Genomic DNA, 14930 nt, shown 5'->3' with positions numbered 1-14930 from the left:
CACCAAGACAGTTGTTAAGAGGGTACCCCCTGTATATAGCTTCATTATTGTTATTTGATTGTGTTAGTTTTTATTGTTTTTTTATTTTGTTAATATTTTATTAACTCTTTCTTGAATTGCACTGCTGGTTAATGGCTTGTCAGTAAGCATTTCACGGTAAGGTCTACACTTGTTGTATTCGGCGCATGTGACAAATAAAGTTTGATTTTATAATATGGTCTGAGGAGAAGAATATTTGCAAGTCAGGCATATAGCCAATATGCTGTGATAATGTATTAGGCCTACTGCACAAACCTCATTCCTACAGAACTGTTTTGATTAGGTTACTGTTACATGTTCATGTTTGAGCGGTAGACATCGGCTTGCTTTTTGACTGCGAAAGTTATCTTGACTCAGAAAACGTTCAACCCTAAAGGCAACACAGAGACAAACAGGTTCCGCCCACGTTACAGTTTTGTTAACCTTCCCCCACAATCAGGGAGCCAGTTCATTCTGTCGCGATATCTTCATCCACACCACACAAAACATTACTCGGGTGTGTTGACTGCCCTCATTTAATCTAGTTTTTTTAAGAACAGTATTCATATTTTTTTGCGTATCGTAGGCTACTAGAAAAATGCATTCCGGGGCATTGGAAAGAGCTGGGTCACCGAGGAAAAGGACGCTTTCTCGGGGAGTGAGCGAGGATGAGTCACTTCGCAACATTATCAAGGAGGTGAGCGTCGAGAAATCACGTCGTCTTTGTTTAATACGACATTTACATGAGGCATATAGTCTATTTTCTCAATGATCTCTTTTTATTGAGTAATTTGAGATTGTAGCATATCCTACTAACATTTACATTTAGCCAATTGAAGCTTAGCCTTGGCAACATTACTAGTGGTTACAGTCGAGAAGATTCATCCTCTTACAGTAAGCCACTGTCTGTTTATATTTCTAGGCGTTTGTTTACTTTGTGGTTTTTAACCCTACTGTGTACCCTACTGCTCATTTTCATTTCGACTCTCATCCCAGTGTTACTGTAGCATGTGGTGTTAAATTGAATACGGTTACGTGCACACATAATGTGATCATTATGGATTGTCCGATACATATAATAGTTCACTTAAAACGTTTATAAACGATAAATATGGTTTGCAAGAAGAATAATTTTCCTCATAATCCTGTTTAGTCTACATGGACTCATCTGAAATCAGGCTACCTTATGGCACATTGATAAATGCAGACTAGGTCGGTGTACCGGGGCTCGAAATGCGGTAGTCCGGCCCTGATTGTAACCAAACTATGTACATCTGAATAGCCTTATGTTTAGCTTGCTACTTAAACGCCAGAGAAAAATGGTTTATTCTCCTAATCTCTGTCTAGTGTCTACCCCATTAGGGCACAAGTAAAAAACAAGTATGGCTGCTTTCTTACAGCGTGCATAGAATAGGGACGACACATTGCATGACTAATGTAGTTAGAATTTAGTCGTCAGTAGTTCATCATACGTTTCTTTAATTATTTTCTTATTGGTAGACCTACCAGAACTGGACCTAGAGGTTTGCCTAAAATCCATGTTTCTATCCATATGCTGTATGAATATAAATTGTGTTGGCATGTAGCCTAGGCTATTAAACAGTAGCAATAGCCCACTCATTTGATAGAGCATCATTCATGAATCCATCTTTAAAACAATCCTCCCGCATCATTATCTAGCCTTAACCCTAAATATATGTAACTATGTGATAACATGTAGGCTAATTTTCAATAGCAGGACACTCATTCGATTGAGCATCACTGGAGACCTCATACCTATCTGTAAAATAAGCATCCGGCATCATATAGCCTGCTCTTCACTTTGTTTAAAAGGCTTGGGGATGGTATAGATTTTATTGATGGGCCTGCTAAATCATCTTAACATATACCAGCTGACTATTGGATGTAAACAGTTATTCCCACACGCTTTTGTAAACATATGCAATCCCGAAATCAGCTGTAACTGTCAATATTGAAACGATTTGAGTGAACCCTGATAAAGAAACAAATGTATGGTGAAATTGCGTCCAGACTCGGTAGACTCCTCTTCACCACTCTATAATATAGATTCACGCTCCTCAAATATGATTAATTCGTTTGTCTCTAGCTCCTGATATCAGTGCATAAAGTCTCCTAAATTAGCCTAGTGCGCCCAGCTGCGTACTAGGGCGGAGCTCGTTTTCCCTGGCTAAACAAGCTGGCTAGCTGAACTATGCTAGTTTGTCCTTATTTCCAAACTTCATAAATACTGCAGCCTCAACGTCTAAACAACTTTGCTAGTTATACAATCATGTTACTAAGAAACGTGAAAATTCTCATTTTATTTTGTTGAATAGTCATGATTGGTTCGAGATATTTGGCATATGACGACGGTGGCGAAGGATATCTGCTAGTTAAAGCGGATCAAAGTTCAGTTTTGAGCTCAATTAGTGTAAATTACCGGACGTTTCTGACTGGTCTTGGAACTGTGACAACAGGCATCCTCTCCCCGCTTGGCTCGACTGGATATCTAGTGATTTTGCCAACACAGCCAGATATGTACACAGTCTTGTACCCTTAACCTTTTTAAACTGACTACCGTATTTGGTGATTAATTCAGACATTGTTAGTATAGTGAGCAATGCAGGAATGTCACAATTTAACTGTCACGAGAAAATAGCAACTCTACAGCGCGCCAATGGCTACAATGATTGACTATTTTACTTCCTGGCACGAAGGGTCGTCGGAGCTTCTCCTCGCCACTCTATTATGGCTCTGCCTGAGATGTATTTTTGTTCCTTTGTCAGACGGAGAGTTCGACCAGGCGTCTGACGCACAGTGACAGCAGAGGGGGGACCCTCAAGAGGAGAAGTGGGAGTCAGGTATAATAAGTGTAATGGATGAAGGGCAATTCCATGCTAACAGAATGATGCAGAGACTCAAGTTTTCACATTTAGATGTATGCCAAACAAAAACCATTGATTGCAAAGTTAAACAAACCGTACAAATCTATACAAAAGGACTACACTGAACATAAATATAAACTCAACATGTCAAGTGTTGCATTCATGAGCTGAAATAAAAGATCCCAGAAATATTCCATGTGCACAAAACGCTTATTTCTCAGAAATTGTGTGCACAAATTTGATTACATCCCTGTTAGTGAGCATTTCTCCTTTGCAAAGATAATCCATCCACCAGACAGGTGTGGCATATCAAGAAGCTGATTTAACAGCATGATCATTACACAGGTGCACCTTGTGCTGGGAACAATAGAAGGCCGCTCTAAAATGTGCAGTTTTGTCACACAACACAATGCCACAGATGTCTCAAGTTGAGGGAGCGTGCAATTGGCATACTGACTGAAGGAATGCCCATCAAAGTTGTTGATCAACTAGATAATTGAATGTTCATAAGCCCCCTCCAACGTTGTTTTAGACATTTTGTCAGTACGTCCAACCAGCCTCACAACCGCAGACCACGTGTATAGCGTTGTGTGGGTGAGTGGTTTTCTGATGTCAATGTTGAACAGAGTGCCCCATGGTGAAGTTGTGGTTATGGTATGGGCAAGCATAAGCTACCGACAACAAACACAATTGTATTTTATCGATTGTAATACCGTGACGAGATCCTGAGGTCCATTGTCATGCCATTCATCCCCCATCATCCCCTCATGTTTCAGCATGATCATGCACAGCTCCATTTCACTGTATACCTGTTGTATTCGGAGCACGTGACAAATCAACTTTGATTTGATGTCGCAAGGATCTGTACATGTCCCAGTTCTTCCATGGCCTGCATACTCACCAGACATGCTACCCATTGAGCATGTTTGGGATGCTCTGGATCGACGTGTACAACAGCGTGGACCAGTTCCCACAAATATCCGTCAACTTCGCACAGACCTTGAAGAGGAGTGGGACAACATTCCACAGGCCACAATCAACAGCCTGATGAACTCTATGCGAAGGAGATGTGTTGCGCTACATGAGGCAAATAGTGGTCACACCAGATACTGAGGGGTTTTCTGATCCATGCCCCTACCTTTTAAGCTATCTGTGACCAAATGATGCATATCTGCATTCTCAGTCATGTGAAATCCATTACATTAGGGTCTAATTTTTTTTTTTTTCAATTGACTGATTTGGCATGGGTTCTCAGATCCTCAAACAGTTCTACAGCTGCACCATAAAGAGCATCCTAACTGGTTGCATCACTGCCTGGTATGGCAACTGCTCGGCCTCAGATCGCACAGAGGGTAGTGCGTACGGCCCAGTACATCAATGGGGCCAAGCTTCCTGCCATCCAGGACCTCTATACCAGGCAGTGTCAGAGGAAGGCCCTAAAAATTGTCAAAGACTCCAGCCACCCTAGTCATAGACTGTTCTCTCTGCTACTGCATGGCAAGTGGTACCGGAGCCAAGTCTAGGTCCAAGAAGCTTCTTAACATTTTCTTCCCCCAAGCCATAAGACTAATCTCAACTACTTCTCAACGTCCATGGACCGGTGTCGGTCGGTGCTCATTGGGTGAGTTCGCTGGTTACAGTAAATGGAAAGAGAGGGGCCTCATGGGTAGGTGTCAGTGAGAGGTGACATTAACAGGAGAGTAGTGGTGCCTGGAGAATTTAATTAACATTTTTTAAATGTAACCTTTTATTTAACTAGGCAAGTCAGTTAAGAACAAATTCTTATTTACAATAACGGCCTACCCCGGCCAAACCTGGACGATGCTGGGCCAATTGTGTGCCGTCCTATGGGACTCCCAATCACGGCCGGATGTGAAACAGCCTGGAACCGAACCAGTGAATGTAGTGACGTCTCTTGCGCCGAGATACAGTGCCTTAGAACACTGGGTAGCTTTCATTTGACACTACATTTGATGTGCTCCTATGAACTTCACATGTTGGTGCTCATGGATCCTTTTACATGGAAATGGCCTAAAGTTACTGGCATAATTAGGTTTGCGGCCCAAATGCCACCCTATTCCCCATAGGGCTCTGGTCAAAAGTAGTGCACTATATAGGGAATAGGGTGCCATTTCGGACACTGGCCTACTATGGTCTGTCATTTAAACATGATTACTTCTGATTCTATCACTGTTATTAAATGTACAGAGTATACTCAAACTTCTCATATTACTTGTTGATGAGTCTTGTTTACCTTTGTCTTGGTCATTTCAGCAGTCTGTGGAAGATCAGGAACTGATGGAACTCCCTGAGATGGTGATTATCCGCACAAGCTGTTTTAATTATGTTTTGCAGGATAACTTTTTCATATTTTAGCAGTATAACCAGTTCTACTGGATGTCAAATTAGACATTCTCACAGCCTGTGCTGAATATTCAAAGGGTGCACACTCTTTATGAAGCTAACACCAAATAGCTCAGAAATATATTAGAAATAACTTTGCTCCAGTTCGATTATGTGTTGAAATGCTAGTAACTCTACCATATAAAGAAGAAGACAACCCTGGTATGACGCAGATAAGGACGGCCATGGGCCAGAAATAGCGATCAGAGCAATGACATCATTATTCAACAGCTGATGAGCAAATCACATGTTAATTAAACCACCGTTGTTGCTAGTGTGATTAGATGAAGCTGCACACTGTCATGCCTAATGTATATTGTTTGTCTGAGATCCAAATGGTACCCTATTCACTTTTGTCAAAAGTAGTACACTATAAAGGGAATAGGATGCCATTTGGTACAGATCATTTTTCTCTTAGCCATATGAAGCTGATATGCCTGTGTATACATCAATCAAGCTGCCCACTGATGACTAATGAATACATCTCTCATGCAGAATGACCTGCAGGCGAGCTACGACGATGTGTTGCAGGAGCTGCGTGGGCTGGAGCTGCAGCGGGAGACTCTGTTGTTCCAGGTGGACGTTCTGCAGGACGCCCTGGAGGGGGCCGAGGAGATGCTGGCTGAGGCCCAGAGAGAGGCCAGCCACGCCACCATGGTACACCTAGTCATACACACTAGATGCTTCCCAAATGGCACCCTGTTCCCTACATAGTTTACTACTTTTGACCAGCGCCTATAGTGAGTGCACTATATAGTGAATAGGGTGCCATTTAGGACGCACTCACTCCTTTCTAGCCATGAATCCGCTAAAGCCACATTCCGAGAGGCTTACGGGTGGGGTCATCGCTCTAAAAATAGCTGATAGACAAATTTATTGAGGAATGTTTTTCCTTGCAGTAACTGTGATATGTGGTTGTCTTACCAACCTTTAGCAGAATGTACTGACTGTATGTTTCTTTGGATAAATTGCCAAAATGGAATGTACATGTAATATACAGTGCCTTCGGAAAGTATTCAGACCCCTTGTATTTTTCCACATTTTGTTACGTTACAACCTTATTCAAAAATGTATAAAATAGTTTTTTTACTTCATCAATCTACTCCATAATGACAAGGAAAAAGTGTTTTTTTTTTAAATACATTTTTGCTCATTTTATAAAAAACTAAATTATGAAACCACATTTACGTACACTACCATTCACAAGTTTGGGTTCACATAGAAATGTTCTTGTTTTTTAAAGAAAAGCTAAAGAGATCTTCAGTTTCCTGGCAATTTGTCACATGGAATAGACTTAATTTCTCAGGACAAGAATAGACTGATGAGTTTCAGAAGAAAGTTCTTTGTTTCTGACCATTTTGACTCTGTAATTGAACCCACAAATGCTGATGCTCCAGATACTCAACTAGTCTAAAGAAGGCCAGTTTTATTGCTTCTTTAATCAGAACAACAGTTTTCAGCTGTGCTAACATAATTGCAAAAGGTTTTTCTAATGATCAATTAGCCTTTTAAAATGACTTGGATTAGCTAACACAACGTGCCATTGGAACACAGGAGTGATGGTTGCTGATAATGGGCCTCCAAATGCCTATGTAGATATTCTGTTAAAAATCAGCCATTTCCAGCTACAATGGTAATTTCTAACATTAACAATGTCTACACTGTATTTCTGATGAATTTCATGTTATTTTAATGAACACATTTTTTTATTTTCCTTAAAAAACAAGGTATTTCTAAGTGACCCCAAACTTTTTAACGGTAGTTTAAGTATTCAGACCCTTTACTCAGTACTTTGTTGAAGCACCTTTTTGCGGCCATTACAGGCTAAAGTCTTCTTGGGTATGATGTCACAAGCTTGGCACACCTGTATTTGAGGAGTTTCTCCCATTCTTCTCTGCAGATCCTCATAAGCTCTGCCAGGTTGGATGAGGAGTGTTGCTGAACAGCTATTTTTAGGTCTCTACAAGATGTTCGATCGGGTTCAAGTCCGGGGTCTGGCTGGGTCACTCAAGGACATTCAGAGACTTGTCCCAAAGCCACTCCTGTGTTATCCTGGCTAGGTGCTCAGGGTCGTTGTCCTGTTGGAATGTGAACCTTTGCCCCAGTCTGAGGTCCTGAACCAGGTTTTCATCAAGGATCTCTGTGTACTTTTGCCCCGTTCACCTTTCCCTCGATCCTGACTAGTCTCCCAGTCCCTGTCGCTGAAAAATATCCCCACAGCATGATGCTGCCACCTCCATGCTTCACCGTATGGATGGTGCCAGTTTTCCTCCAGATGCTTGGCATTCAGGCCATAGAGTTCAATCTTGGTTTCATCAGACCAGAGAATCTTGTTTCTCATTGTCTGAGAGTCTTTAGGTGCCTTTGTTAAACTCCAAGCAGGCTGTCATGTGCCTTTTACTGAAGAGTGTCTTCCATCTGGCCACTCTACCATAAAGGCCTGATTGGTGGAGTGCTGCAAAAATGGTTGTTCTTCTGAAAGGTTCTCCCATCTCCACAGAGGAACTCTAGAGCTCTGTCAGAGTGACCATCAGGTTCTTGGTTACCTCCCTGACTAAGGCCCTTCTCCCCCGATTGCTCAGTTTGGCCGGGAGGCCAGCTCTAGGTTAGAGTCTTGGTGGTTCCAAACTTCTACCATTTAAGAATGATAGAGGCCACTGTGTTCTTGGGGACCTTCAAAGCAGCAAACATTTTTTGGTACCCTTCCCCAGATCTGTGCCTCGACACAATCCTGACTCGGAGCTCTACGGAACAATTCTTTCGACCTCCTGGCTTGTTTTTCTTTTCTCTGACATGCACTGTCAACTGTGGGACCTTATATATAGACAGGTGTGTGCCTTTCCAAATCATGTCCAATCAATTTAATTTACCACAGGTGGACTCCAATCAAGTTGTAGAAACATCTCAAGAATGATCAATGGAAACAGGATGCACCTCGCCTCAATTTCGAGTCTCATAGCAAAGGGTCTGAATACTTATGTAAATAAGGTATTTGTTTTTTATTTGTAATTCATTTGCAACAATTTTGAAAAACCTGTTTTTTATTTGTCATTATGGGGTATTGTGTGTAGATTGCCTAGGGTTTGTATTTATATAATACATTTTAGAATAAGGCTGTAACAACAAAGTGCGGAAAAAGTCAAGGGGTCTGAATACTTTCTGAAGGCACTGTACATGTAAAAAGGTCCTCGTGGAGCAACGCAATGCTCCAGTAGGAATGTCCAATTTCCTGTGACCCAACTGTGGGTCCCAACCCACCGTTTTAAGAACCACTGCTCTAAAACACTTCACTACCCTCTGCTGAATTGATCTAAAGGGTCATAAATGGACTGACGCTGCTAATGTGTCTCTCTGCACTTGTAGGAGGTGGAGCGAGAGAGAGAGGCGAAGAGGAAGTTGGAGGACATTGTCAGTTCTCTGATGCAGGAGGTGGAGAGGCTAAAAGAGGTAATGGGGGATGAGGAGGATGGGCTTACATAATCATAGAAAGAGAGACAAGTACAGCAGGCTTCCTGGTTTTGGGCATAAAGAGTGACTAATGGCTTGTTGCTGCATGCCAGCTCTGGTTAGTTGCGTAACTCTTTCGTTTGTCAGGGGAGTGTTCTCTTGTTCTTTCAGCTCAACTGTGCTTTGCTGAACTTGACAGAATGAAGTGTTTCAGCTGCTGGGAAATTCCAGCCTGGGCGACAACCTCCCACCATACCTGTTATTCTCACTCTGTGTGTGTGTGTGTGTGTGCATGCACATTATCATTCCTAAAGTAGGGCAATTTTAAATGATTGACAGATATTTGTTCTGGCCCAAAGCCTATAAAATGAGATATGTTTGATAAAGTTATACTTGCTACGTGTTGACTAGAGTCCTGTGGAGTACATTTTGTACTCTAATCTAAAGAGAGCAGCACACAGCACAATATAAGATGGACAAATTTCCCTCAGGGTTCAACCCGCATCCTTATCACAGTCCATTTATCTGCTACTGAGGCTTGGGGCAGATTAGAAGGGAGTTGCCTGTTTGCAATTTAAAGCCCTAAGAAGAGCTCAAGAATATATCCTAGCTGCCTCTATATTCTATATCCTCCTCACTTTAAGAAACCTCAGATTTTCAAACAAAAACATTTTTGCATTGACTGAGACATTTGTTGTAATAATTTGGTCATCTGATCATCAGCATGGGCTTGTGGTTGGGTAAGTCCAGTGTGACCCGTCAAATGGCCTTGGCCTTGTACCCAGTGCTTGCTCTGCTCTGCAGTAGGATGCCCTGTCCAATTACTGACAGACATACAGATGCTGCCTGTTTCCTATTGCAATCAGGAAACGGTAACGTGACAATTGGCCTGGCTAATTTCCCAGCCAATGCCTCAAGCCATGAAAATCAAGCTATGAATATATTGATACAGTGTAGCACAAGATGTACCAGAGACGAGGCTATACAATTAATTTGACAGAGATTTGGACTCATATTTGTAATAGTAGCAGCATTATATGACTGTACTTGTTGAATCTGGTTTTCATATCACCCACCTCTAGCCTTGACATTTTATATCTGGTTGTACAGTATGAAAATCAAAATGTAAATGTTCTTCCTGTTTCCCTGCTGTACTTAGGTCTGTACAGTTGAGTGTCCCAAATGGCACCCTATTCCCTATATATTGCACTACTTTTGACCAGATCCAGGTCAAAGGTAGTACGCCATATATGGAATAGGGTGCCATTTGGGACATAACCCTGATGTGAACATTATTAATATAGCTGTTGTATCATACTGTTCCACAGGAGAGGAACACCATATCAGCGGTCCCAGTGTACACACTTGTCAAGGAGCAGGAGAGGGAAGATGAGATGGCTAGACAACAAGCCCCAGAGATGAAAATCAAAAAGGGAGCACAGGAACAAATCAGGGATGCACCAAGGGATGAGGACAATTCTCGCCAAGATGCACCTCTATCTATTATCCGATTGGACAGTGAGGGCCCCGGGCCCAACAACGGGCTATCATCTGAGACCAGCACTGGGGGGCTGCTCGCTTCCTTCTTCAAAAAGGGGAGGGGGGAGCAGCCTTCTGACAGTATGACCCGGGCCTCTCCTCTCCACGTTGCCCGGCTGGTGTCCTCTGAGGACGTAGCAGATGGGGCACAGGACAGCTTCACCAAGTTCACAAAGATAGTCAACAAGACCTTTGGGCCGTTGTCACTCGGTAGCCAGACCCCCGGGAGCAATCAGGAGGAGAACGGGCGTGACCTCTCCCCCGACAGGAACAATGACACAGACAGCATCAGCGCCTATGAAGATGCCTGCGCTGACATGCCCGAGCTGGAAGAGGGTGACGGGCCAAGGCTGCCCCATGATGAAGGCTCCCCAGTAGATGATGAGGGAGACCTGTCGAATGGCAACGAACCCAAGAGCCTCAAAAACCCCAATGAATCTTGCATTCTGTCGTAAGAGCTGCAGAACTGTTGTGCTACGAAGGATCAAATCTTCTCTGAGATCACTGCTCTCGCTCCGTCCGCCTCTTGATAATATATGCCATTTAGCAGACGCTTTTATCCGAAGAGACTTACGTGCATCCATTTTTTTATTACGTCTTATTGTTCTTGGACCTGTACTCTCCATTTACACATATAGAAGGGTAGAGTCAATCTTGGGAGTTGTCTTAATGCTACCAGGCAGCGTGGAATTCCAGTCATGTCTACAGCCAATCTCTCTCCCTCCGCATGTTTGGCACGACTTGCAAGGTTGCACTTACGTGTTCTTTGTGTGTTTCCCCTCCCCCCCCTGCTGTTCGGCACAAAAGGCAAATGACCTCTCTTTTTCTTAGTGACTGATAATCACACAAGACTGTTTGCGTACACTGAACTATCAGATATGTCAGACCTTTTGCATTCTAAACAGGCAAACTATGTGATTCGTAGATGAAGACGATTATAGTTGTTTTTATGCACTTAAGTTTAGACGCTGGCAAGATTGTAATCACAATAGCAGGCAGCCAAGGAGCTAGCTACTATATATTTGAATAATTCCATTTATGGGTATAAAACCATAATGTTTTCACTGCCTCACTGGCCTTCACAGGGACATTTAAATTTGATCTTCAAGAAGGATTTGGTGCCTTTCCTGGCTCACCTTAATGCATTTTATGAATATGGAAGATTAACTTGAAAGATGTGATACATTTACTGAATGTAATCTAGCTTTAGTACGATACTAGCATGATTGAAAAAGTAACGACATTCCATTTAACAGTAAAACTTTAAGGATACCTGATAATGTATATGTACAGTAACAGTACTGCATGCTACTTGTCAGGTCATGTTTGCACAGTCGCAGTGAAACTACTGAATTGGTAGACCTTACATGTTATTTTGTATCTGGCATTGCTGGACAATGTACCCTTTGTTTTTCTTCTCTCTACCCATAACCATTAACATAAAATCTGAGGATAATCTTTTGACTTGGAAAGAGTTACATAAACATTGCTACCTATTAATCTTTTTAGGAGATTTTTGCATAGTCCCAAAGGCACCTTATTCCCTTTTTAGTGCATTACTTTTGACCAGGGCAATATAAAGGGAATAGGGTGTAATTTGGGACGCATACTTTATCAACATTCCTGTCCATGTTTGACACTAGCGAGGTCAAATGGAATTGATCTGTTTTCCAATCCTTACATTGTTGAACATTTTCAACAGATACTGCGTTTGTAATGAACTTGGGGGCAAATCTTACAATGCCTTCAACACTAGGTTTTGTGTGTTAGACTTTGTATCTCAAGTCAGAATGCAGCTCTTGGTAATAGGGGTTAAATGGATGTCAAGTTCGAAAGCACACTGAAATAATTCCTAACTGATACTTGTGATGTGATTTCTATTCTGTTTCTATTGCCTGAATTTCTGTTTCTGCGGGAGATAGTCTTCAGAAAGTATTCCCACACCTTGACCATTTCCACATGTTGTTACAAAGTGGAATGGATTTAATTGTCATTTATGTTAACGATCTATACAAAATACTCTGTCGAAGTGGGAAAAAAAATCAAATAACATTGTATTACTGGAAAATAAAACACTAAAATATCTAATTTGCATAAGTATTCAACCCCCTGAGTCAATACATGTTAGAATCACCTTTTGGCAGCAATTACAGCTGTGAGTTTCTGGGTAAGCCTCTAAGAGATTTGCACACCTGGATTGTACAATATTTGCACATTATTCTTTTTAAAAAATGGTTGGTTATTGATCATTGCTGTACAGCCATTTGAGTCTTGCCATTTTCAAGTCTTGCCATAGACTTTCAAGACGATTTAAGTCAAAACTGTAACAAAGCCACTCAGGAACATTCAATGTTGTTTTGGTAAGCAATTCCCATGTATATTTGGCCTTGTGTTTTAGGTAATTGTCCTGCTGAAAGGTGAATTTGCCTCCCAGTGTCTGTTGGAAAGCAGACTGAACCAAGTTTTCCTGGAGGATTTTGCCTGTGCTTAGCTCTATTCCTAGTTTATTCTGTACAGGCTACCTTCTTTCCACTTTGTCATTTATGTTAGTATTGTGGAGTAACTACAATGTTGTTGATCCATCCTCAGTTATCTCTATTCACAGCCATTAAACTCTGTCACTGTTTTAAAATCACCATTGGCCTCATGGTGAAATCCCTGAGCAGGTTCCTTACTTTCCTTAAAGAAGGGCGACTGTACTTGTAGTGACTGGGTGTATTGCTACACCATCCAAAGTGTAATAACTGCACCATGATCAATGTCTGCTTTTTTACCCATCTACCAATAGGTGCCCTTTGCGAACCATTGGAAAACCTCCCTGGTCTTTGTGGTTGAATCTGCTTCAAATTAATTGCTTGACTGAGCAACCTTACAATTATCTGTATGTGTGGGGTACAGAAATCAAATCAAAGTTTGTCATGTGCGCTGAATACAACAGGTGTAGACCTTACATTGAAATGCTTACTTACAGGCTCTAACAATAGTGCAAAAAAGGTATTAGGTGAACAATAGGTAGGTTAAGAAATAAAACAACAGTAAAAAGACAGACTATATACAGTAGCGAGGCTACATACAGGCTAATTGATGTAGAATGTACATGTAGATATGGTTAAAGTAGCTCTCGGAGATTGGGTAGTCATTTTAAAAATCATGTTGAACACTATTGCAAGTCCATGCAACTTATTATCTGACTTGTTAAGCACATTATTACTCCTGAACCTATTTAGGCTTGCAATAACGAAAGGGTTGAATACTTATTGGCTCGACATTTCAGCTTTTCATTTTCAAATCATTTGTATAAATGTATTAAAACATCATTACAAATTGACGTTATGGGGTATTGTGTGTAGATCTGTGACACAATCTCAATTGAATCCATTTTAAATTCAGGCTGTAACACAACAATGTGGAAAAAATTTGAGGGGTATGAATACTTTCTGAAGGCACAATATGTACTTTACTCGGGAGGTTTCTAAATGTGCAATACTACCTGTTATGTTGGTGAATGGTTATGTGTCTTATCCAATGCTCCTTGATGTCACAATTTATCTTGAACATTTAGGTATTTTTTTCTGAAAGCAACTGTTTGATATAAAAGTTGTTTTTCAGCAGAGTCTTGGCACAAAGTGTGTGTTATTTCAGCATGCCTCTGCTAATGTAAATTTGCACTAGTTTTGTGATTTGCACTTCCAAACAGGGTTTGCTGCATCATATGTTCTAAAATGGCAACAAAAAAAATGGGGAAAACATGTTCCTGAGTTTTAATGCTTATGCTTTATCATATTTTCACCAAATAGTTAAAGTATGTATTTTTTGAATGAATTCTATTCTTTTAAAGAATAAATATTTTGTACAGTGCCACGTGTTTTTATTTCAGCTTCCATTGTTTTCTGTTGTCATGTTAAATAATGATTTATTATCAAATTGCACATGAACAGAAAATACAAACAAGTAAAGGATTCAATAAGAAAGTCGCTTAATTCGTAAACATACAAGACATTTGGACTGCAGTACAGGGTATTATTTATGGGCCAATGCACATTGTGATAAAAAGCTTGATAAAACAAGACTTTAAATTAAATCCAGTGGGCATATAGTGCTTTTTATGTATATTGGAACACCATTAGAAAATTATATAGGCTACTTTGTGTTTATAAAACATAATACACAGAAACAGCGGATTATATGAAACTTTACAACCGTAATATTTGCAGGGAGCCATGTGTCTGTGGTAAAACATGCCTTGTCATGGATGGAAACAGAACAAGCAGTGTCGCAGTTGGCAAATTGGATAAGGGACGTTGATTTCATCAAACCACAAGAAATGAGCTTTTCATTGTCTTAGTTCCTCTGTTTTACCACCCCACTATTTTGTTCAACCATCACCCATGAACAGTCTGTAGCCTTGCAGTTAACTGCATGGTTCTATACATTCTATTTCTAAATGCAACATAAAACCTTCATTCCCTGTAGTATAGGCCAACTGAGAACACCTTAGTATTGCACATTTAGTAAAGGAGATGTGGTCAAAACAATATCCTTGACATGTTATGTCACATCCTCTTAGGGACTACATTATATTGTTGAGCGACTCGGAAACTAAAGCAGAGCTAATAATATAATAAATGTCCCACTAAG

The 14930-nt window shown here is 40.9% G+C and overlaps 1 protein-coding gene across 6 annotated transcripts; it reads left to right on the top strand.

Annotated features, from left to right (window-relative positions):
* The first annotated feature begins 411 nt into the window (after nucleotides 1-411).
* si:ch1073-456m8.1 (uncharacterized) lies at nucleotides 412-14150 on the top strand. 6 transcript variants are annotated; one of them, XM_021569024.3, is made up of 6 exons: nucleotides 412-715; nucleotides 2805-2879; nucleotides 5178-5219; nucleotides 5802-5963; nucleotides 8670-8753; nucleotides 10082-14150. In XM_021569024.3, the coding sequence occupies exons 1-6, from the start codon at nucleotides 617-619 to the stop codon at nucleotides 10745-10747; spliced, it is 1128 nt and encodes a 375-aa protein (XP_021424699.2). In that variant the 5' UTR covers nucleotides 412-616; the 3' UTR covers nucleotides 10748-14150. The 6 variants fall into 6 exon arrangements, with proteins under 6 accessions (XP_021424699.2, XP_021424700.2, XP_021424701.2 ...); XM_021569025.3 differs by having other exon boundaries at nucleotides 424-715; nucleotides 5181-5219; XM_090205593.1 differs by having other exon boundaries at nucleotides 694-912.
* Nucleotides 14151-14930: the final 780 nt, after the last annotated feature.

This window comes from Oncorhynchus mykiss, chromosome 17 (assembly GCF_057628025.1).
Source record: "Oncorhynchus mykiss isolate SJ-2025 chromosome 17, ASM5762802v1, whole genome shotgun sequence".
NCBI lineage: Eukaryota > Metazoa > Chordata > Actinopteri > Salmoniformes > Salmonidae > Oncorhynchus > Oncorhynchus mykiss.
Note: the sequence above shows the minus strand (reverse complement) of the source record. Positions and strands in the feature narration are given on the sequence as shown.